The sequence below is a fragment of the Corvus cornix genome, chromosome 5 (assembly GCF_000738735.6).
Source record: "Corvus cornix cornix isolate S_Up_H32 chromosome 5, ASM73873v5, whole genome shotgun sequence".
Taxonomy (NCBI): Eukaryota; Metazoa; Chordata; class Aves; order Passeriformes; family Corvidae; genus Corvus; species Corvus cornix.
In genome coordinates, this window is record NC_046335.1 from 14,909,949 (window position 1) to 14,932,081 (window position 22,133).

The window sequence follows — 22,133 nt, forward strand, 5'->3', positions numbered from 1 at the left end:
ATATAGACTAGGAAGACTAGGAAGTAGGGGAAAAAAAGTCCAATCACCTGGACAGAGAACAGAAGTTCCGAAGTCACTGGAGCATTCACAGAGGAGCTTTTCATGTTTAGGCAATAGACTGCCTGATGTTAGAGCAGGGCCTTCACTTCATAACCCCATCTTATTTTCCCATGTTCTTTAATACAGTGCCTACACTGGGGGCTTATTATGACTGGGATTGCTTCAAAAAGGAAGAATATTTTTAATTAATTTAAACCAACAAGAATTTAGAAGCTAGAGCTTGTGACCCCTCTGCTGAGCTTCTTAAGAGCATAAACCCCACAACTGCCCTCCAATAAGGTGTCCTTGCAACAAGGACATAAATCTGAACTTTCAGTTCTTAAGCCTAATCAATCAAATCAATCAAGGCTAATCCTAATCAAATCTTGCATTTTGTAAGCAAACACTCTTATTGAAGAAATACTCATCAGCAACAAACAAAAGCCTTTTTTAAATTGAGTCCTGGATGCCCTAATCCTTTATGGGCTTTCTAAAACATCCAATACATCCACTCAGACTGCATATAATATTTATTTTTTTCCATTCAGTGGAAAATTAGAAACTAGTACCCTTATCTCACATTTTAAAGCCAAATTATTTTTCTTTTACAATCCAAATCAAAATTAAGTGCTCTTATTTCATTTGGGAGTATTTTTGAAAATAATTTAGGAGTGTGAGGAGAAGATAGGGAATTCCATGTTTATGTTTTATCTGGAATTAGGTCAACAATCAAAATAGTGAAGAGTTTAGACCATCCCATGTTACAGAAATTGTTGAATAAACTATCTGTCTTAAATAATGTGCCTTGCCCAACTAATAAGGCCCAAGACCCAAAGCCAGCCTTCAAATCTGTTCAAGCAAGACCCACAGAGATTCAAAAAGTTTATTAATGCCTCCCATAGCTCTGTATAACTTTTTTGGGAATATCAGCTTGGCCCACTTTGTATTTAATGGGAGAAACATCCTTCAATGGCTATCAGGCAGTTGATGTTGGCAGACTGATACGTCACCAAATTTCTGGCACGCTCTTCGAAGCGGGAGTGGAGTCCTGGCCTCTCCTCTCAAAGCATGGCCAAATTGCAGGGCGAGGGAGCTGGTAACACCCCTACAAATGTTCTGTACCTTCTCCCTCCCCCCTCCCTCCCTCCCTTGTGCTCCCCCTGCCTTGGTGAATATTGTAAGGGGGTAATTTAAGCAGAATTGGATACTGCTTCCACCACTGAGTAGCTCAGAGCCTGCCTGAAAAATAATCCTCATGGGCTACTGGATGTGTGGGGCCACATCCTGCTAGGGTGCTGAAGGGCTAAATGAAAAGAATTTATTGTTTTCTTGTTTCTCATGAAAGACAGAACATATTTACTGGAATATAGCCCTACCTTATTATGTCATTTACATGAAACACATACGCAGTGTTTATAAAGCAGTTAATTTATAACAGACAAAACCAGATTATCAGTCTTTGGAAGAGCAAATATTTGATCAAAAACTTCTAAATGGGACAGACATCTTCACTTCAATTTTAAACATAGCTGATTGAGAAAAGTAACAGAAGAGCTACCTAATAGGCAAGGTAAGATTTATATGAAGCATTTAGATTGTAAAGGAAATATTATTATATTTATATATATATATACAATTTTATATTTTTATCAATGATTCTCTAGATGTGATGTTTTAAATGGCTGCAGATCTTAATCAGCTTCTAATGTATTTTTCTCTTGCTCTAATGCCTTCAGAAGAAAAAGGCATTTGCACAAGAAATTTCTTTCTTTGATATTGATATTACTAGAAATAAATATTTCTTAAAATGGAAATAATGTTCACTTTGCTCTAAAACACATTTATTAATTAACTGTCTGCTCTGCACATAATGTGAGTTGTCTAAAATTAGCAACAAGCTTCAATCAGGTCTAAAAATACGAGTCTATAATGTACATAAATCCCACTTTATTGTTCCCAGTTCTATTGTTTTTACCAGTTCTATCTTTACTAGCTCTATTAGTAAAGGTGAATGATACAGCTGCTGTAATGTTAAATTTAAATGTTTGCAATCTCAGATTTGCAGTGATTACTTAGTGCATCTGCAAGGTTCTTATTCCCATGATGTTCATTACACCAAAATCAGTAGCATTTGTGTATGTGTTTGCCTGAGGATGCAGGAATATTCTCTTGAGTGTTGAAAGGTTTGGGACGTACCTGTAAACAAGAGCTTCTGTGTTTGTCCTGCCTTTTCAGTCCAAACTCTATCTGTGCTGGGAAGGCAGAGCCCTCTGGAAGACAGCTCAGCACTTGGCCCAATCAGTCCCTTCACATCTCCTGGGGAAGCTGCTGGCCACTTGAGCCAAGCACTGTCCCAGGCCTCCCAGAGAGAGACACAACAGTGACATCTGCCAAACGCAGCACTGCCAGACATTGCGCAGGAATTGCACTGTGCCTAGAAAAGGTGAGCGAGAGCTTGCACTCTGCAATGCCTAGTGAGCAGTTAGGCCTGATGCTCTTTCAGAAGGAGGGACTGCTGCTGCAGAAAATCCCTTCCCTGTGATTGAATATGATCAAAAGCAAAATTCTGCAATCCCTGCCTCTTTGCCAGAGCTGACTCTGCAGTGTCCAGAGATGCTTCTTCAAAGTAGGGATGACTCCCAGAGGAAAGAACCTCCTTCTTTGCTGCCAGGGCAGGTGCAGCATTGCAGCAGGAACAGGACCTCTGTGCCTGTGTTACTTCCCACCAAAGTGGGTCACTGCATAAGCAGAAGGAATGCCCAGCAGTTACTGCCATAGCTTTGAACTGTGCAGCTTCAGCCTGCCAGGGGACAGTATCCCAGCATTCCCGAAGTCGCATGCACCACTTGACCAGCAAGGCAGGAGCTGAAGTCAAGTCATCCCCTTCCCTACTCCAGTCCCGCACAATCCAGACACTGGGAATCTCATTAAAAATAAATCAAGGGTTAATGGGAAAGAAAAATAAAGAAAAAAAATATTCACAACCTATTTGCCACATATTTTACTCTGTTCTCTGTCTGCCATGCTCTCTAGAGCAAGCACAACATTCAGCAATTTCACTCCTCCCGATTAAGTCATGACAGCCCATCTGTGTTGCACCAAGTACAGAACGTGACCTATTATCTCCAAAGAAAATAACACAACACCTGACTGCCAAAAGCACCTCGTGACTTGGCACCCAAATGTCTCAATACTCACATCAACATACCTTTTCAGGACTAACTCCCACAGCCTGAATCAGCCAACTGTGAAATTCAGCTGAACTCTGAATAAATTGGATAAAACCAGCTTTCCCATATGCCAAATCACAAATTATACAATGACCATAATTTGCTGTTACAGATCCTCTTTTTACAACTTAAAAGGAGTAGTTAGCAGTTGCCATGTGATTCTAGACTGTTGAATCACTTACTACTTTAATGACAGGCCATATAATCCATCTTTTCATCTCATTTATCCCTTTGCCCACTGCTATATGAAAGGAATCTGTGCAGGTTTGGTGGTCTTGAACATCCTGTTCAATTTACAATGGGAAAAAGCATCCCCAAAGATTGTGGCCATTCAAAATTTTTCCATAAGGTGCAATTCAACACTGCTGTATAGGAGAGAATTAATATATTGCTTTAATGGAAAGATGGATGATAATTATGTTTGCATTTTATGCTTGAAAAGTGCATTTCATTTGCAAATTTACACAATGTCCGATGCTAAGGTTTGCCTGAGGTGTCCTGTAAGATGTGCCTAGTTTTCTCCAAACATTTTGTTGGCCAGGTGAGAGACCCTGTATTAACTTCACTCAGAAATCAAAACTTGTGTAAAATACTTTATTTTTAAGCATAGAACAACTGCTTCATCCTTGTGCTATTTGACATTGAAGCATCTATTGCTAGGCAGGAGACAGCACCAATAAACCTACTTCAGCATTTTCTGGAAAGCAAGGTGGAAAAGAGCAGGGAATGCTATGGCATGTGATCAGGAGAACAATCTGAATGTAGTAATAAACAGTCTATAGCAGAAGGATGAAAAGTGAGATGGAGTTATGAAAGGCAATCATGTTGTTTCTACCACATGCTGCCTAGAATTCCTGTGCTTAGAGATGACATCAGTTTCACAGGAGCAGAAGCTGCAACACAGTGTCTAGCAAGTCCATTTTTCATCTTTGAGCTGCATATTGTGCTTGAAATCTGGGTTTCATTTTGTAAAGGGAATACAAGTGAGCAAGGGAAAATCAGTGAACTACTCCTGATGTGAACCACCAATAACAGAAGATTGCAATACCTTTTCTGGATTAATTTAATGATGTTGGAAGCTTCTCTTTCACTGATCTAAATCTGAATTTTCAGATAGGAACCAGATCTTAGGTTTAGAGTAGAAGATGCAGAAAGATCACTTCACTACCTATGACCTTTTGCATTGTGAATGGAAGAACAAACTAAAAAGTCATTTTGTTGACTTTTTTCCTAGGGAAAAAAAAACAAACCAAAGAGCTCATTATTGGATGTCAACATGAAAACAGGTATCTACATACTTCTCTTAAGTGAAATATGTTTTGAATTCATCAAGGCTGATATCAAACCTAAATTTCCAAAGGAGGAAGAAGAGAGTAATTTCTTGGAAAGAAGTAACAATGTCAGTATTTCCAGAGAGTGGTATCATCACAAAAATATCTCTAAGCCTTTTGAAGACCAAGGTTTTGAAGACCAAAGTCTTGAAGACTTCACTCTTCACAACTTTACTGAAAAGAATGCAAATTTTGGATTTAACCTCTACAGAAGAATTGCAATGACACATGATAACAATGTAATCATCTCTCCCCTTTCTGTATCAGCTCTCATGGGTGTCTGTATGCTGGCAGCTAAAGGAGAAACATACAGACAAATTGTAAAAGGTCTAAACCTCCATGCTGTGAAGGACAGAGTGGATCAGCAACACTTACCAGCTTTGTTTAAACAACTGATAGGTAACATTACAATGAATGAAGAATTTCTCCTTGTGCAAGGTACTCTTTCTTTTATTCAAAAGGACTTCAAACTCAAGGAGTCTTTCCTGAATTTATCTAAGCAGTACTTTGACATGGAATTCCTGAAAGTGGACTTTTCAAACTTCACACAGGCAAAACTTTTCGTAAATCAAAACATTAACAAAAGGACCAAAGGAAAAATCACAGGGCTTTTTGAAGAGCTGGACCGCCATAATAAACTGGTGCTTGTCAACTACATTGTCTTCAAAGGTAATTGCTGTTTTCATTTTGCAAAATAATTATTTATTAGAAGAATTAAAACTCTAGCTTAAGCTACATTAGGAGGAGTTTAAATGAATTTAGATGTCCTGTTTTCCCTACGTCTCTAAGTTTACTTTCTTCTATTAAGCTTATTTAATAGGAAATTATTTTTCATGATAGGGAACCACCATTCTTCTATGCTTTCTTCCATACAATAGCCTCAAAGAGAACAAAAAGCCCTGTATCAAACTATCTCAGTCCATCTCCAAATTATCCCTCTTTACAACTAGAAACCATGTTTTATTTTCGTTCGCCCATTAAAATGAGAAAGTCTTAATCAGAGTAGTCTTGAATGCTGGATACTGGGCATAAAATCATGGATTGATTTAACATAGTACACAAAATCATTGAAACAAAAATAATTTCTCAATTTCCATCAAGAATTATCTGCCCCAGAGGAACCCAAGTACCTTACAGGGGGAGGGAAAGAAATACCAGTGATAGGCGGGAACCATTCCGTGGAGAGGTCAGTGCATTGCTAAACCCCCATCCGAAATATTGGATCATTAAATGAAATACAGGATATTGAACAGCTGGTAGAGATTTTAAGAGAAGGTTACATGTTAGGGAAGGTCAGATGCTCACCAGGTATTTAATAAACAAAGAGAACATAAATTCTGAACTTGGGTGGCAACTAACCAACCTTAGAAAAATATTTCCTGTCTTTCTGTGCAAATGAAGAAGTTTATTTTGTGGATTACTTTGGTTTTTTTCTGTAAAAAAAATTATATACAATAAACATAACATAAAATAAACACAAACATGAAATTGTCATTCACTTATCCCAGACACAATTGACAGCCACTTCAACTGGATACATAAAATATCCTATGGTTTTTTAAACATTTCAGAACTTTTTTTTGTAAACAAACCTAAACACATGGAATTATTTAATTTCTTTCTTTCTTTCTTTCCGTAGGCAAGTGGGTCTATCCATTTAATTCCAAATTCACAGAAATGGAGACTTTCCACATAAACAAATACAGAAGTGTACAGGTACCCATGATGTTCAGGTCAGACAAAATTAATTCAACTTTTGATGAGAACTTAAGATGCACTGTGATAAAGATACCTTACAAAGGGAATGCCCACATGCTGATTGTTATCCCAGAAAAAGGGGGAGACTACATTTCAATTGAAGACCATTTGACTACAGAGCTTGTGGAATCCTGGCTTGGAAACATGAAAACCAGGTATTGCTTTGACACCCATGGGGCCCTAATGTCTTTAATGTCTACTGCAGCAAAGCAACAAAGCCCAGCAAAGATTAGCTGGTCTTCCTAAGCCTTTTACCATGTTAGCATCTCTGTGGCAAGAGGTATCTACAGAGTAGAGGTTCTTTAATAGCCTATCCACAGCCAAAGTGGCATGTGAAAGTTTCAACTCTAAGGGACAAATCTTTGACTCATCTCAGTTAAAAATGTCTCTCTGAGGGCATGAGTCTTTCCATATTCTTCTTCCTTAGGTCTTCTCTCTCCTTAAATTTAGCACTGCCAAGCAAAATCCACAGTAAATCTAGACATTTATTAAACATTTTTTACCATGGAAAACCGAGAGGAATTGATAAATTTGAATATAAAAATGCAAACACAAATGATCCCCGTGAAACATAGTTCCTGAAGTGACAATTCTTTCCACCAGTCAATAAATTAATGTGTCTCCCTGGTATCAGGACACTGTAACTGTTGGTGGAAGTATTTATACAGAGAAGGACATTATTTCTAGCATCACTGGCAGTCAGATTAGAAATTATTTTCTGCCAACCTAAATGCCAGCAGAGAATCTTCAGTTTTCTTCCCTTCTTTTTCAGTGTAAAGCTTAATTCCTGTGTGCATTTCAGCAGTCAAGTGACCTACTGTTTGCATTGAATTTTATTTTTTTTAACAGAAAAGTGGATATTTCATTTCCAAAGTTTAAACTAGAGCAAAAATACAAAATGAAGAAACTGCTTCAAGGTCTTGGAATTAAAAAGCTCTTTACACATTCAGCAGATCTTAGTCATCTGACAGATCACGAATATGCAGCAGTTTCACAGGTAAGCCTTCTAAAATGATTTGCTGTTTGGATTATAATAGTATATAAATGGCCCAGCCAAGATGGTCATATAAATTTATAGAGACACCACTAGCAAAGTACCTCACCTGCCAGGTATTTGCAATCTACCCATCCTAATCAGGACAGATCCCACTTCAGGTATGAGGTGTGTAGAGGTAAGGGGCAGTGACATCTCATAGGTGCTCAACGACTCCCAAAGCTAACCCATCACAGGAGAAAAGCTCTGCCTCAAGAGGAATATGGTTGGCAGGGAATGAGCACAATTTCACAAAAACTGTGAACAAGAAAGATGTTGTAAATAACAGTGAAATGAGAAAACCCAGGTCAAGGAAGGAAATTCAAGGAGGGAACTCCTCATACACAGTCCAGAGAAAGGTAAACTTCTCAAAAAATAAAGAACTTTAGAAAGTTTAAATAGTAAAATCTCAAAAAGATAACGGTGAGAAAGAAAAGTCAAAGCACTCCTGCTTTTCCTTCTGCATACCATGGAAGAGAAAAAACAGAATCTCACAGTAAAGGACTGGCACAACAGAGCTGTACTCCGACCCAAACAGATGTTCCACTTCATATGCTGAAACTTTTAAAGAACTTTTAAACAGGTAAAGGCAAGGGCAGTGAACGGCCAAGAAGATAGGCACACAGCCCCGAGGACGAAGGGATATTTTGTACCAGTGTTTAAGGGAGAGCATAGATGAATTTCAGAAAACTGATAAAAAACAGAGGCAGAATGAGAAGCAGAAAAGAATGAAAAACAAAGGATTTGTCAATCACATCAGTATCAAGAAGGAACAGGTCTATGTGACCAGAGATGTCTTATAAAAAAGAAACTGCTAGTCTATAGAAAAGACAGAAATTTGCTGATGATAGAAAATTAAAAGGCATGGTCAAAGAAAGGAGCTGAAAGACATAAAACACAGAGATAATTGTGCCCACAAGAATGGAGTGTGTGGAACTAGATGAAAAGCAATTAATTTTAAATAGAAATTGATACATTACAGTAAAAGTAAAAAAATCTATGAAACAAATTGAAGTTATAAACAAGACCCAAATGAAATTAATCTGGCACAGGATTTAAAAACATAGCTTTACAAACTTATGTAAGGAAATTGTAGCATGCAACTGCTTGTGGTTGTGGAGGGTTGTATGGCACTGACAATCCAGGACTGTTACTCCAGGAGAGGCTTCCCAGATTCACAGAATGGTGAGGGTTGGAAAGGACCTCTGGAGGTCACCTGGTCCAAATCCTCTGCTCAAGCAGGATCACCTAGAGCAGGTTGCTGAGGACCATGTCCACACAGTTTTTGAATATCTCCAAAGAGGAAGAATCCACAATATCTCTGGGCAACCTGTGCCAGTGCTCAGTCACCCTCATATGAAAACCCATTTGCTGATGTTCAGAGGGAACCTTCTGTGTTTCAGTTGGTACCCACTGCCTCTGGTCCTGTCGCTGGGCGCCAACAACAAGCCTGGCTCCACCTTCTTTGCAGCCTCCCTTTGGGTATTTTTACCCTACAAGAAAGAATCCTTCTGGTGCTGCTCTTACGAGTCTCCCTACACCAAAACCTTATAGAAGCCTTTGTGATTAGCCAGTTAATAGGGTGGTATAATAAACACTTTTATACAAGTTTCAAAAACTCTAATGCTTGACCTACGGGTTTTCAAAATTGTGGTGGCTTAACTAAACAACCTTTCTGGGAAGATGTAACATCCTAAAAATAAATATTTAATGGATAGAATTGCAGTGATTTTCAGCTTGGTATAAACTATTTTGCTTGGGAAATAGTTTGGAAATATAGTTGGGAAAATAATAGTTGGGAAATATACTGGCAATCTGCAGCACTTTTCTCCCTTCCTCTTGATCATGTAACTTTCATGCTGATTCTCAGCAGTTAAGTCTATTGTGTTATGAAAAAATCACACTTTTAACAGGAGATGCTAACTGATATTAGAAGCAATATGTGCATCAGCTACAAAGTGCCAGAGGAGCATCCTGTCCCTGAGAATTGTGAAAGACAAATTTATTATTTAAGAATATGTAGCAGAAAGCTCAATACTGGTGAAGTCCTTCAACTGTTTTTCACATAAGTAATTCCTAGAATTAGGAGTTCAGGAGCTGGAAATCCACTAGCTGAGCAGGCAGTTCACCAATACAGACACAAACACAGCAGAAGCAGTCAGAGGTATGCACAGGCTGAAAGAACAAAATGGAAAAGATGAAAAAATGAAATATCAGATTCTGCCATGCTGCAATTTCAGTGGGAAGGGAAGGTCCTCAAACTCAAACAGGACTGTACCTCATTGCTGTACATATTTGGTCTGTGCTACCAAATGCACAAATCAGAAATATACAGGGGGAAAAGCCAAGATTGGTGCATTTTCCTAAGCTCTCACAAAATCAACTGTGAATGACATACCCAGCCAGGCAGTGTGTGTGACTGGTGAAAACACACTTCCTACTTTTTAGAAACTCCTTTGCACACTTACGTGTCATAGAGGAGCACTCTATATAAATGCAATGGTTGCTTCATGCAAAAGCCCCAATCTCTAAGTGAGGTCTGTGCTCAGAGATGTGGAAAAGTGCAATGACTCCTGAACTAGCATCCACACTGAGAGCACTGTGGGCATAGTGGCTGTGCTGACTCCTCTGCTGCTGAAGTAGACAGCACATGGCTCTACCAGTCTAATAGATTGCACTGACCTCCTCATTTTAATCCTTAACAGAAGACTGAATGCCTTCACCTGGTAAAATACTTTTCATGCTAGTACTTATTTCTGTCACATATTTTATTCCTACCTTGCACTTCAGGTTGTCCAAAAGGCAGTTATTGAAGTGGATGAAGAAGGAACTGAGGCTGCAGCAGCAAGTGGGTCAGAAATAACTGCATTCACGGTGCCTCCTGTCATCAAAGTGGACCGACCATTCCTTTTCATGATTTTTGAAGAAACTTTTAAAACATTACTGTTCATTGGCAGGGTGATTGATCCAACAGAAATGTGAATAAAGGTAATAGTTTCTATTCTTTGGTATGTAAGAGGCTTTACTTTTATTTTATTAATTTATTTTAGAATAAAAAGATAGTGAAATATGAAATGTGAAAACCTGTTTTGTCTCTCCAGCTCTCCAGCTAGCACTACGTCATCCTAGCAGTATTTTATTAATGCCACGTAACAAGCTAATTTCATTCAGGCTCAAAGTGACAAAAACGTGACTTGTAAAATCTACCTTTAAACTATTAAATTAAAAGAAAACCCAACAACCACAGAACAGAACTTTCAAAAATCATTATTTTAGTAATAAATCTGAATTAAAAGCCCCAGATATTCACATGCCAAAATATTCAGGAAGCTCGTTCCCAAAAACTGCAGATTCCTCAGTGTTATCTTCTGTTGCAAGGAGTCTTAATAGCCCAGTGACCTCAATGTTTTCAGAATTTGGCCAGTTATAAAAACAGAAGCAGTATCAAGCCCTAAAAGAGAATTTATAGCCTCCATCTAGAGATCTTTATTTTATTAGTGTAGAAATTGCACTATCATGAAGTCCACATTGTGTGACCTCTTTCAAAGTGTTTATGCAGACTGTCAAATCACCTCATTTTCTCAGAGTACATGATGTGCTTTAAAACATTCTTTGAATTAAAAACAAAATAGTTCTGAAAAATAACTTAGGTATTCTGATTTTGGAAAATCTGGACTGTACTATTTCATAGCACAAAGCTAGCCCTCTCCTAAACCCAGAATTTCTACCTGTAATATCATCTAGACACCACGGTGAACTATGTAACAGGACTCTCTAAGTGAACTAAGGCTAACATTGGTAGAAAAAAAAGTATGTCCAGAATAAATCTATTCACAGAGTAGATCCTAAAATCCAAAAGGTGTTGCCAAGCCGTTTCAGAAAAATATTTCCATGATCTAACCACAATTTCCTTTATTCAAGTAGAGCAGTGCTTCCAACGGAATTACAAGATCTTAACATTTAATAGATTTTAATTAGCAGACTCCTATGTATAAAGTAGGAAACAAAGCAAAAAGCTACTTCTAGTTTTATGCAACTAACAGATCTCAGCATTATTCTGCCTGCTCATACAACCTTCACTAAACAATTGCCCAAAAGGGAGGAGGAGACTTTTCAAAATCATTGGGCAAGGAACTTCACAGGTGTCTATCAGTAAACACACATAAACAGATATATCTGCTAGAGAAGATAAAAGGATACATTATACGATAAGCCTGGTAAATCTCTAAAAATCCTCTCAGTTACCATTTGATGTCTGCCCACAACAGCCCAGACACTGGTGTAAGCCACTCACAAAAGGACTCAGGAGGCAGGCTCTGCTCTCTGACTAGACTACGAAGGTGCATTGAACCTAACTCCAGATTGCATTACAAATGTACCCAGAAAGAGAATCACTCCTTCCTGCCACTGGTCTGTATGAAAACCAACCAATTCCACTGCACAGTTGACCTTCAGCTGTTATTCCTGAGCTACAGCTGACCAGCAGGTAAAAACAATGCTCTGAAGGGTTCAAAAGCATTCGTGCTGTTTTACAGAACTAATCCAGAAGGAAATGGCCCCTAAAAAGACTGTTTGGATGGAGGTCTGTAGTGTAAAGGACTGATGAAAGTATGCACAAGACACCACAGGTATTGCACAAGGAAAATGTCCACTCCAAAAAATGTCTAAACAGAGCATTTAAAGATTACATTGAAGGAATTTAATACACAATAGGGTTATTGGGTAGAGCATGTGTTATCAGCATTAAATAAATTAATCAGTTTAAAACGACAGACAATGACAACCAAGAAGAAACAAAAGACAGTTTACAGAACTCATTACATGCTTATGAAGGGGAGGAAGAGCTTCAAATTTCTGAACTTACAGGTTGTTCTGCATTGCTCTAGTAAAGGCATCGAAAGGTCAAATACAGTTTTGAGTCCTGTTCTACAGCTGGCTGCTGATGATCTGAGTTTGGTCCTGGCAAAGGTCAGACTAAGAACAGACTGAGCAGTCTCCTGTGGCCCACGGGTGAGCAGCTGTAGCTGGCACTTGAGTCAGCTGTCCCTGGGGAACTGGGAGTATCTGTTTGCATTAATGAACCAAAAGCAGAGCCCAGGAGGAGCCAGCCCCAGTCATCTGTACGCCTGTATCAATACTGAGTGTTAAACATCATAAAACTTGAAGAAGCTTTTAAAGAAATTCGTGATTTACAAGATCATATGCCAGGATGCAAAATAAACTGAAAAATTAAATATTTCCACAGACCCCAAACAATGCCTGTGACTTAAGACAGTGAATACAGCTAAATCCAACTGCAGTGTAGGAAGCTTAAGAATTCAGACAGTGCTAAATCCAAAGAAACATTTTGTACTTCACACAAGACAGCATACATCCAGCATTATCACTATTTTAAATAAATACCCTCCATAGGTAAGTGATTTTATTTATTTTAATTATAAAAGATGCCCTGAGAGTTTTTTTTTTCAAGAACATGCATGTACAGCATTGTCCTAGGTTTTATTTTGAGTAAATCATCATTCATGTTTTTACATTATAAAAAGTAACCACACACGCATATGCATACACGGACTAGATCATCTTTATCATACACCAATAAATTTTAAAAACCATATATTTCTGATCTCAATATATTTATGCTGCCTCAATTTTGAAATAGAGAAGCTGACAATAGCTTCATAATCTCTCTCTCAAGTATTAGCATAAATTAAACTTCTTAAAATATGATTGCATGTTTTTCCACATAAATTTTGATAGAAACATTAGCATTAATACAAACAAATTCAGATGATATCACTGAACCATGACAGCTTGCAATAGCAGTTGATTAAAAACTAGATTTGTTATTATAAATTATTAAAGTGAAAATACAATTTGAAATACTAAAAATTAAAACAAGTATTAATACAACAAAACTTATGAAATAAAACTTTTTTTTTACATAATCTGGAGACATTTTCTTTTACATTGCTTTGAAACTTACACAGAATTTTTAAGAACTTTGTACTTGTAAAAACATTAATTCCAAATTCACAGCACAATGCTTCAAAAGTCTATGTTTTTTTAATAGACTGATCAATGATTCTGGACTTTGGTATTAAATTAGGTTTGCAGATTCTTTAAAATGTGGGATTACTTTTTCATATTCATAGCAATTCCTTCTATTTCTTGCTTAAAATATGGGAGCTAAGAGTTGCTAAGATTGTAAATAAGCCAATTAAATAATGGGTATGTGCATTTAAGTCCAAGAAATCAAACTACAAAGGCATGACTGAAGAAAACAAAATCTTCTCTTTAGCTGCAGCAGTTAAGAGCACATAGCTGAAGTTACATTTCATATCATTTCACTACAATGTTAGAATTCTGCAACCATTACATTGCTTATCAGAACGTATTTTACAGCTTGGAATTTTATTTGAAAGATTTATTTTTAAGTTTTAACATTGCAGAATGCATTTTATTCAGTCCAGGCATTAGGGAGTCCCATCTGCTGCTTCCACCTTATCTCACCAGAACATTGCTTCCTCCAGTCTCTGGTTCCCTCATTTTTCTGTCAGATGATCTAGGAGTTTGATTTTCTGTTTTTTCTTCATACAAAAGAAGAAACACACATAATACATTGTTACTGTATTATTAAATAGCATAACATAATAAACTGCTATTGTGCACAACATTTTAACATAACTCTCAGCTGCTCCTCTTAGAAAATTACCAGCTGTTGTACTGCACCCACTGGAAAAGCCACATGGATGCATTCTGAGGGCATTCTTCTCAGGAAGAGTGAAGTTCTCCATTAAGTTGTCTACAGAAGGTACTGAAGAGATCCATTTGAGTGAGATGGTTAAGGTGGTACAAGCAGTCTACTCATGGCTACAAAAAGTGCCAGAAGTCTGGCACATGACAGGCTGATTTCTAGGTCTCACGTTGACCACAAGGTCATTTGGGTAATCTCTGGATTTTTCATTCCTTAATTTTTTAATCTTTAAATATACCATTTTTCAGCTTCAAAGAGTTGTAGCTGTGTCAATTAACAACTATTTGTATCAGTCAGAAATATTTCAAAGAATAGGGCATAACTTTTAGAACACAGTGGAAATATTAACTTGTATCAATATTTTTACAGTATCATTTACAAATAACACAATATATTGTTCTGTTTTACCGTTGTAAAACTGCTGAATATTTAAAAACTGCATCTATTATATGATAATATATCAGTGTCAGGATACCTACTCGCTTCATTAGAGAAATGGGACACAAAACATATGCCAGTCCCACTGGAACTCAGAACTCCCAGCACCTTAAACATCATGATGAAAATATGATTAAAATCTGTAAGTAACTCAAAGTGTAGTAGAGCGGCAGAATTATTTCATCTTGTGCTTAATTTTCTAAGCAATCATATGACTGGATGAAAGACATTACTTTAAGACACTGATCTTAAACATATAACTGGTACATCATGGTCACACACTGAACTGGATGTCTTAAAGGTCAGCTGTGGACATCTTATAAAATGCTGCTATTTATTTAGGTTTATTGTTGCATAAAAATAAATCTACTCCCTCTTTTTACAAGATGGAAAACCTGTACCACACATCCTTGAGAAAGCTTTAATTCAAAGTGAAATAACATCAGGCAGTATCTGCATGTCTATAGGCAAGATGCAAAATACTTAAATGTTGTCTATAAAGTGGGTATATTCATTGATGAATCTATAAAGTTTCTAAACAGTTTTAAACAATTGCATGTTGAAATCAGTCACATTACAGCAATATAAACTCAGGCAAAACAGCTTATATCTAAATTAATCTCATAAAGCTGAAAACATTCAAAAGAAATAATAAAGCTACACAGCATAATGGTACAAGCTCGGACTGCTTGATAGAACACAGTGTTCATGAATTATGTTAATGTCTGCACTAGGATGATTCATTATCCTACTGGCAACTCTTCAACAGGAACTCAGAAAAACTTGTCTGCTCTGCAAATTAAGTAAGATCTCTTGTGGGACAAAGTACTCAACCAGTGCTCTTTCTGATTCTTTCCTATTCCATCAGGTACTTAAAGCAGGTAGTCATCTCTTTTCTGATTCCCCCATTAACTTACATGGGTGCTTCTTTAGCATAATTCTTGCATTTTCTATTGCCTGAGTATTACCTAAGACCTAGCAACTGACACCTACACTAAAACAATACTTTCTTGTCACCTGCTTGTGAGCCCTGGAGCATGATTTACTAATTTTTTTTTCCTGCATTTATGTTATTTTTAAAAAGAGATGAAATTTTAATTGGCACACACTTATGACTTAGTTTGAACTGAATGTTTGAATGTGTGAGTGTGCTAAGAAAAGACTTCTGTTCTCCACCAAAGTAACTCTGAGTTTTGAAAAATTCTGGAGCACTATCATATATGAAATCAGAAATTTTTCATCCCTGCAAATTGCATTATATTGTCAAAATCAAACATTTGCCAATATTCTGTAGAGCAATTTTGTGGAAAATAGTAGGCTTAAGCAATTAATCAATATTTTGTCCAAGCATATATCACTTCGAACTAAGAATCATTGATTTTATCTGCTAATACTTTAATTATTAAATGTGTTACTGCCCACATATTTCCTTAGAAAAAGAAACATACTAGAAGTTACCTTACTCAAGTTGCAGAGCCAGCAAACTAAAAGTCAGGTCTTGCCAGAACTGAGATAGATGGTCAGTGCAAATTTTAACCAGCACATATGCAAATCTGCATGATGAGACAGTCTACAAAAATACCCAATTAGTATTTTCTCACAAGTTTTCTGCCTTAGTGAGTCCACCAAAGGTGATGCTCATTGATGAGCATCTATTCGTTTGCACCTCTCACTGTACAGTTTTCAAATTCTTCTCTCAGAGTGATTTCTGTCAGCTGTTTATATATTTGGCTATCAATTTTTTCCATCATTCAACTTAGAAAATAATGCTTCCTTGAAACTGAAATTTTTGTTGTTTTGGGTTGGTTTTTTTCATTTAGTGGGCATATATTAGCACCTGACTTCCTGATAGTTAGAGATAGATAGAAAGTAAGAAAGAAAGAAAGAAAGATAAAAAGTACAGCTAAAAATATCTGTGATTGAATGCATTTACCACCAAACATTCCTGTATCTGTATCTCTTAATATCTTCTTACAGAGTTGCTTCATTTTCTTATGAAAAAGTATTGGGTCAGTTTACAAAAGAGAAGTTGAATCTGCAGTACAGCAGACATTAGACCAACTTGAGAGATGCATTTTCCCATAAGAACACAGAACATTAAAACTCTTATTCAGAACTGAATGTAGGACATCCTAAGCTTCCTCTTCTTTCCCCAAAAATGTTTTTCTTTCCCTGGTATATCCTCTTGGCTTCTGACCCTATGCAGTTCAGGGACTTTCTGAACCAGAAAAAGCATCCAGATGATTGTGTTTGATCAGATACTACTTTCAAACACTCTGCTCTTAAGGTATTCATTTGGGAATAGCACATAGAGACTTGAAGCTGTGTTTCTTACATTCCGGTCTCCTGCCTGAAGACAAAGGTGCAAACTGTTCTTTGTGAGCTTTTTCTGTCCCTTTGTATTTAAACAAAATATATCAGTTTTACTTTAAATGACAGATAGAGAAACCTTTGAAATTTGGAAAAGTTTTATGTGACATAAAAAATTTGTCTAACTAACCTTTGCACCTCACTGCTTCGTGAATATTAATCCATTAATTTTCCCCAAATCCTTGTGGAACAGCAAATAACTGGAATTTCTACAGATTGCTCAAACTATTTACAACATTTGAACTAATTTTCTGGTTTTAAAGCGAGGAAAAGAGGCATACAGTGATTAGGGTGAAAGAAAATGAGGTTTTGAGCACATCTAATTTTTGAAACTATGTAGCACTCCATGACATTTTATGTTCTCAGGATACATGCCCCATTTACTTTATAGATAGCTGAAAATGTCAGCATGTCTACACATCTAACTGCTGACTTTGAAATGGTGCACTTTGAAATAAGCGGCCCCCTAATGATCACCTATAAAAAGTCTGAAGTACTGTGGGTATTTTTAAGAGAAGGCATTAGACACTGGCAAAGACAAGGACAGAGGGCAAAGTGATTTGGCACTTTAAAGTGCTATTCCTGTGAAATCATTTAACACAAACAGTCCATCTGCATTCACAGTTGACCTTCCAACCTTTTCTACAAAAAAAATGCAGTTTTAAAAACAATAGGTCACTATGCAAGCTTGAGTTCATTCTACAAAACAATTTATCTTTTACAGTGAGGATGGTAAAATTTCAGCAGAAAAAAAATCAAGTACATAAGGAATTAAATTAATACTGTCCAGAGAATTTCTTTTCTTGTTTGTTAAGTTTTTGAGTGCTTTATTTTAAAATTCAGTAATTTTTATTACCTTAAAATCCTGAGTAAAGTTGGGGAGATGTTTTATTTTGTTTTTTAAAGAAAACTGAAAATACAGAAGCGGAAAAATACGTTCATACAGATATTTAATTTACCAACACAGACCATCACTATTGTTTCCTCTTTATACCTGGCAAACCAATATAAGATGTCTCCTCTTTCATATCTTAGCTTCCAGATGTAGTTTCTATTACACTGAAGTCTACTTTCCCAGACTCCCTTTCTTGCTATAGCTGGCTCCTTTCCTTTCTCCATTCTGCCTTGGGTAAGAATGCAAATCTCTGCTAGCAAATAAAAGCCTCAGTTTGAGCCCACAATATTATAGCTAATCCCATGACAGTAATTTAGTTATAGTGTAAAAGGAATCTGCAGGGAATTTGCTGCTAGAGCCTACAGAGATTTGGGTGAGTATATGTAACAGTGATTTTCTATGACTTACAGTTTTATTACAGGGGCAAAAAATACATCTTTGATTTTGTTCTTGCAAAATTCTGAACAGCACAGGCTGACGTTTAAAGGAAAGCAGCCTGAGGGAGATGCCTAGCATTGAATTTTTGGGTTTTTCAAATGGCTAAGGTAAGGCAAAGAAGGCAGCATTAATAACAAGTAGCAGTAGCAGTTCATCATCATTCTCAAGATTCATCACAAAATTGTTACATAATGATACATAAACATATATGTAAGCACATAAAAAGAAGGAAAATGAAAAACTAAGTAGTCTAAAAATACTTATATTCTATTTCTCCAACTACAGGCAGCTAAATCACTGTGACTGTAGTTAGTACGTATCAAAGGCACTAACCTTCACTTTGTCCCATTCCACCCTCCCATTTAGGTACCAGCTGAATGCTAATGTGTGCAGGAGAAAAATGTGAAAGACTAATTAGAAGGTAATGCCATCTTAGAAACACTTATAATTGCATACATCACATTTCTACCCTGCTATTTTAGTATTTCAAAATCTGTGTGCAGGAGTATAATAAATACAGGCCTAGTTTTACACGGCTCTTTCCTTTGAAAGCGTTACCCCCAGGCTCGGTTTAATCTCTTGTCAACAACTTACATGCTCATCTTTCGGGACTGACTCTCCTTATTTCCACTGTTCTTTTGGTCAGCTGAGTTAAATAAGCTGCGAGAAGAACTAGAAGTGAAGGCAGCATTCCCACTATTACCAGAAGAATGAGTCCGGAATGAATCATCTGAAATAAAGAGCTTCAGCTTAGACAAAGAATTTTGGTTGAAAAAAGTACACAGAGAGTAAACAGAATGAGCTGTTTTTCCTGTGGCAGTAGCGGCATATTTCCTATGGCACTAATCCAAAATTGTAATGGAATGGTTTCAACTTAACATTTCTTCAAGTATTTTTATGAAAAAGTCCTGCTAAATAACTAGAATGCACTTTTTCGAAGAAAATATTAATACATTTAATGTATGTAAAGAGCGTGATGTCTTGGGCCAATCTTTTGCTGCTTAAAATTTACCTATTTAATGTAACTTAACTGTCTAGTGCCTATTGGTAGTGATGGAAAGACACGTTTCTCTAGGAAGCCATTCATCTCAATCTTATCTTTAATCATCCAAACTCTTTAAAATTTAGCAGACAGAACTGCAAACAGTAGTTTCTCTCTCTTAATTCAGTAGAAGTTATACATGATATGCATTCTCCTCATGTAAAACAGGTGGGGAAAAACTGCGAACCCAACCTTTTTATGATATCTGAAATTCCAACCAGGACATGACAAACTCAAGTTTGTTTTTACTATTTTTAAACATAAATTAAAACAAATGTGTAAGAACAAAAAAGAATCTGAAAAATACACTTAGTAGACTAGCATTTAAATGCACAAACGTGTTGGAAATCTATTATTCTGCTTTCTTTAGGAGAACGACATCTTAGAGTATGCCTGTCTAATTGGGCCCATACATTCAACACCCACACAAAAAAACTGAAGTAAAATACAATACAATAACCTACTTACCACTAAAGGATAACATACAACTCTTTCCCATTCCTGATACTGAAGATGTATATGCTGTAGCAGAACTTTTACTAAAAAAAACCAAACAAAACAAAACCAAGTTGGTTTTTCCAAAAGCGGTCCTCTCAATTGTATCATCCTGCTGTTTAACAGTATTAGAGGTTATTTCTGAGTTTATATGAAAAAATTGAATGAGAAAGTTATGCTGAAATTTCTTTAAGAAATGTACAAAATTAGATTTAGCAATTCATACTGAAAATTATTTTTAATATATGATAAAAGGTGACATATATTAACTTAAAAGGAATTCATAACCATTTGTAGGCTTCAGCATGCCTTAGATGATATTTCTTCCCTCAGTTAATCAATTAAACACAAAGCTGAAAATATAAGTCACAATTCAGTAAGTACATCACTACTCTCAGAGATCCATGAGCATATAATTTCATAACAGCTGTCTAAGAGTAAACATCTGCCTATGATGTAAGGAATGAAGATTATAAAGATACTTAGGACACTTGTCTATGTTGGTGTATTTTGGATGCAGTACTTGAGTACTGAAAGATTGGCTTCGAACCAGCTTGGATTTTTTTTCTTCTTTGCCTAAAATTATAAAGAACATTTTTTAACATGAATATTGCATTTCCTCAATAATTAAGAATACTTTAAAATATATTTTTCTGTCAACCTATGGTAGATGAAGGAACTGATTTGAATACTTCAATTAAAAAATAAACCTTCAGTCATTATTTATATACTACAGAATAAAACAAAGCTAAAAAGCATAGAAAATACATTCAGTTCTAGGAGAGGAATCTTTTCCTCTGTGCAGTGGGAGAAACTTGGGTCCACAGATGTCAACAGCAGCTTTGTTGGGGTTTAACCTGATGATGTGAGTGTTCCAGGTGAGTTTTTGAACAGCTCTTACCTACTGATGTACCAGAAGAACTTCCAGAAACAGAGAGATTGATACTTTTTGCCAACACTGATGATGTTTTACTGTCTCTACCTAAAAAAAAAAAAAAAAAAGTCCAGTATAATCCCTTCCCTCTTAAAACCTAATATAAAAGAGAGGACATAACATATCATAGTCCTGGAGCAAAGAGTAATAATATCTAATCCAGTGCTACTGGCACTTCACAAAAACCACAGGCAAGTACTTATACTATATCCCAAAATGAAAAAAAACCAGAACTAAAACTGTAATGTATTTTAATAAAGTCAAAAAATATATATATATTATATATAATATATGAGGCCAGTTTTCATAAATAACTTCAGAAATATATAGAAACAAATTTTATTTCCAATTTCTAAAACTCTATTGTATAAAGTGTCTCTTTCCTGCACCTTTCTCTACTACCTTTGTAGAAGAGTAAAGCATGCATAAACAACATGTACACAAATAAACAAACTTACGCTTCTTTTCAAGCATTTTATCATTAATATTTGTAGATCTTCCTTCATTTTTCTGCTTCTCCTTTTCCAATTGTTCCTAAAAGAATGAATAATTTTCTTAGATATTACTCAGGTAAAAGTAAATAAATTGTGTTTCCAAATAACAGTTCATTTCTACTCTCTCCTGCTAGTAGTACAACCTCTGGTGAAAATCCAGAGAACCAATTAAATAGTACAGAATGAAATCAGGGTACGTATCTCATTTAAAAGCTACAGTCTGGAGAAAGCTCAGAGTTGAAGTTCACATCTATAACTTATTATTAAAATTATGTCTGGCTTTTGGGGTTTTTTATATTTAAAAAGGTACAGAAATTGGCAGCTGGCAATGTAAAAATTTTTGGTTACACAGATACTCTGAGAACAGAGTGGGCAATATTTTTATTTCATACAATTCAATGAAAATGTTTTTCTTAAATGTTAAGGTGTGTCAGATATACTCAAACTTTATAAAGATCTAAAATTAACATCTACAGTTGATAAATCTTTATGCAAAAAAAAGTCAACTGGGTAAAATTGGGTTCATGGAATTTATTTGCTCTTCTGTAATACTACCTAGCCCAAAAGTATCTTCCATGTGGTGAATAGATATCACTCCAGCTTCAAAAAACTATATAATATTATCTTATTTTCTGTACCCTTTTCATAATAAAAAGTGTTAAGTGAACCATAATTGTTCTATTTTTTTCATGTAGTTCTAATTGCTACCCAATTAAGAAAAGAAAGAGGTAATTAATTCAGGTCAGGTTTGCTGGAAAATAGTTTCTACAAAGTCAGCTACTAAAATTAAGGACATTTATTAACATATCCAGTATTAAAATCTTTAGCAGTCAGACACATTTAAGTGGGGTGAATGGCTCTTCATCTCTCTGGGACTGCAAC

The 22,133-nt window shown here is 36.1% G+C and overlaps 2 protein-coding genes across 14 annotated transcripts in view; one reads left to right on the forward strand and one right to left on the reverse strand.

Moving 5' to 3' along the window:
* Positions 1-1,517: 1,517 nt before the first annotated feature.
* On the forward strand, positions 1,518-20,825 carry SERPINA10 (serpin family A member 10). Of its 4 annotated transcripts, XR_005601955.1 has the most exons (7): positions 2,405-2,482; positions 4,504-5,269; positions 6,240-6,513; positions 7,208-7,355; positions 10,182-10,379; positions 18,653-18,707; positions 18,933-20,825. XR_005601955.1 is itself a non-coding variant. In XM_039552231.1 (6 exons), exons 2-5 carry the CDS (start codon positions 4,546-4,548, stop codon positions 10,371-10,373), a joined length of 1,338 nt encoding a protein of 445 aa, XP_039408165.1. In that variant the 5' UTR covers positions 2,405-2,482; positions 4,504-4,545; the 3' UTR covers positions 10,374-10,379; positions 18,933-20,825. The 4 variants fall into 4 exon arrangements, 3 of the variants coding, with proteins under 3 accessions (XP_019139043.1, XP_039408165.1, XP_019139041.1); XM_039552231.1 differs by lacking the exon at positions 18,653-18,707; XM_019283496.2 differs by lacking the exons at positions 18,653-18,707; positions 18,933-20,825 and adding an exon at positions 11,660-13,984.
* PPP4R4 (protein phosphatase 4 regulatory subunit 4) overlaps positions 12,809-22,133 on the reverse strand; it is a 64,400-nt gene continuing 55,075 nt past the window's right edge. For 6 of the 10 annotated variants that reach the window (XM_019283444.2, XM_020583517.2, XM_019283465.2 and 3 more), the window contains 7 exons: positions 21,216-21,291; positions 20,725-20,805; positions 20,306-20,399; positions 19,797-19,867; positions 18,881-19,016; positions 18,620-18,666; positions 12,809-13,978 (listed from right to left, as the gene is read on the reverse strand). In XM_019283444.2, coding sequence (XP_019138989.1) covers positions 13,893-13,978; positions 18,620-18,666; positions 18,881-19,016; positions 19,797-19,867; positions 20,306-20,399; positions 20,725-20,805; positions 21,216-21,291 — 591 coding nt within the window. In that variant the 3' untranslated portion in view covers positions 12,809-13,892. Of the gene's footprint in view, positions 13,979-14,624; positions 14,692-17,809; positions 17,864-18,619; positions 18,667-18,880; positions 19,017-19,796; positions 19,868-20,305; positions 20,400-20,724; positions 20,806-21,215; positions 21,292-22,133 lie in introns of those variants that run through there. The other 4 variants (XM_019283446.2, XM_019283448.2, XM_010394556.3 and 1 more) reach the window with 4 other exon arrangements.

Bases quoted from the DNA above. Each gene is read 5' to 3' on its own strand.
- SERPINA10 (XM_019283498.1), top strand. From the start codon at position 4,546: ATGAAAACAGGTATCTACATACTTCTCTTAAGTGAAATATGTTTTGAA. The intron at 6,514-7,207 runs GTATTGCTTTGA...TTTTTTTAACAG, and splicing joins CTTGGAAACATGAAAACCAG to AAAAGTGGATATTTCATTTC. The intron at 7,356-10,181 runs GTAAGCCTTCTA...CTTGCACTTCAG, and splicing joins AATATGCAGCAGTTTCACAG to GTTGTCCAAAAGGCAGTTAT.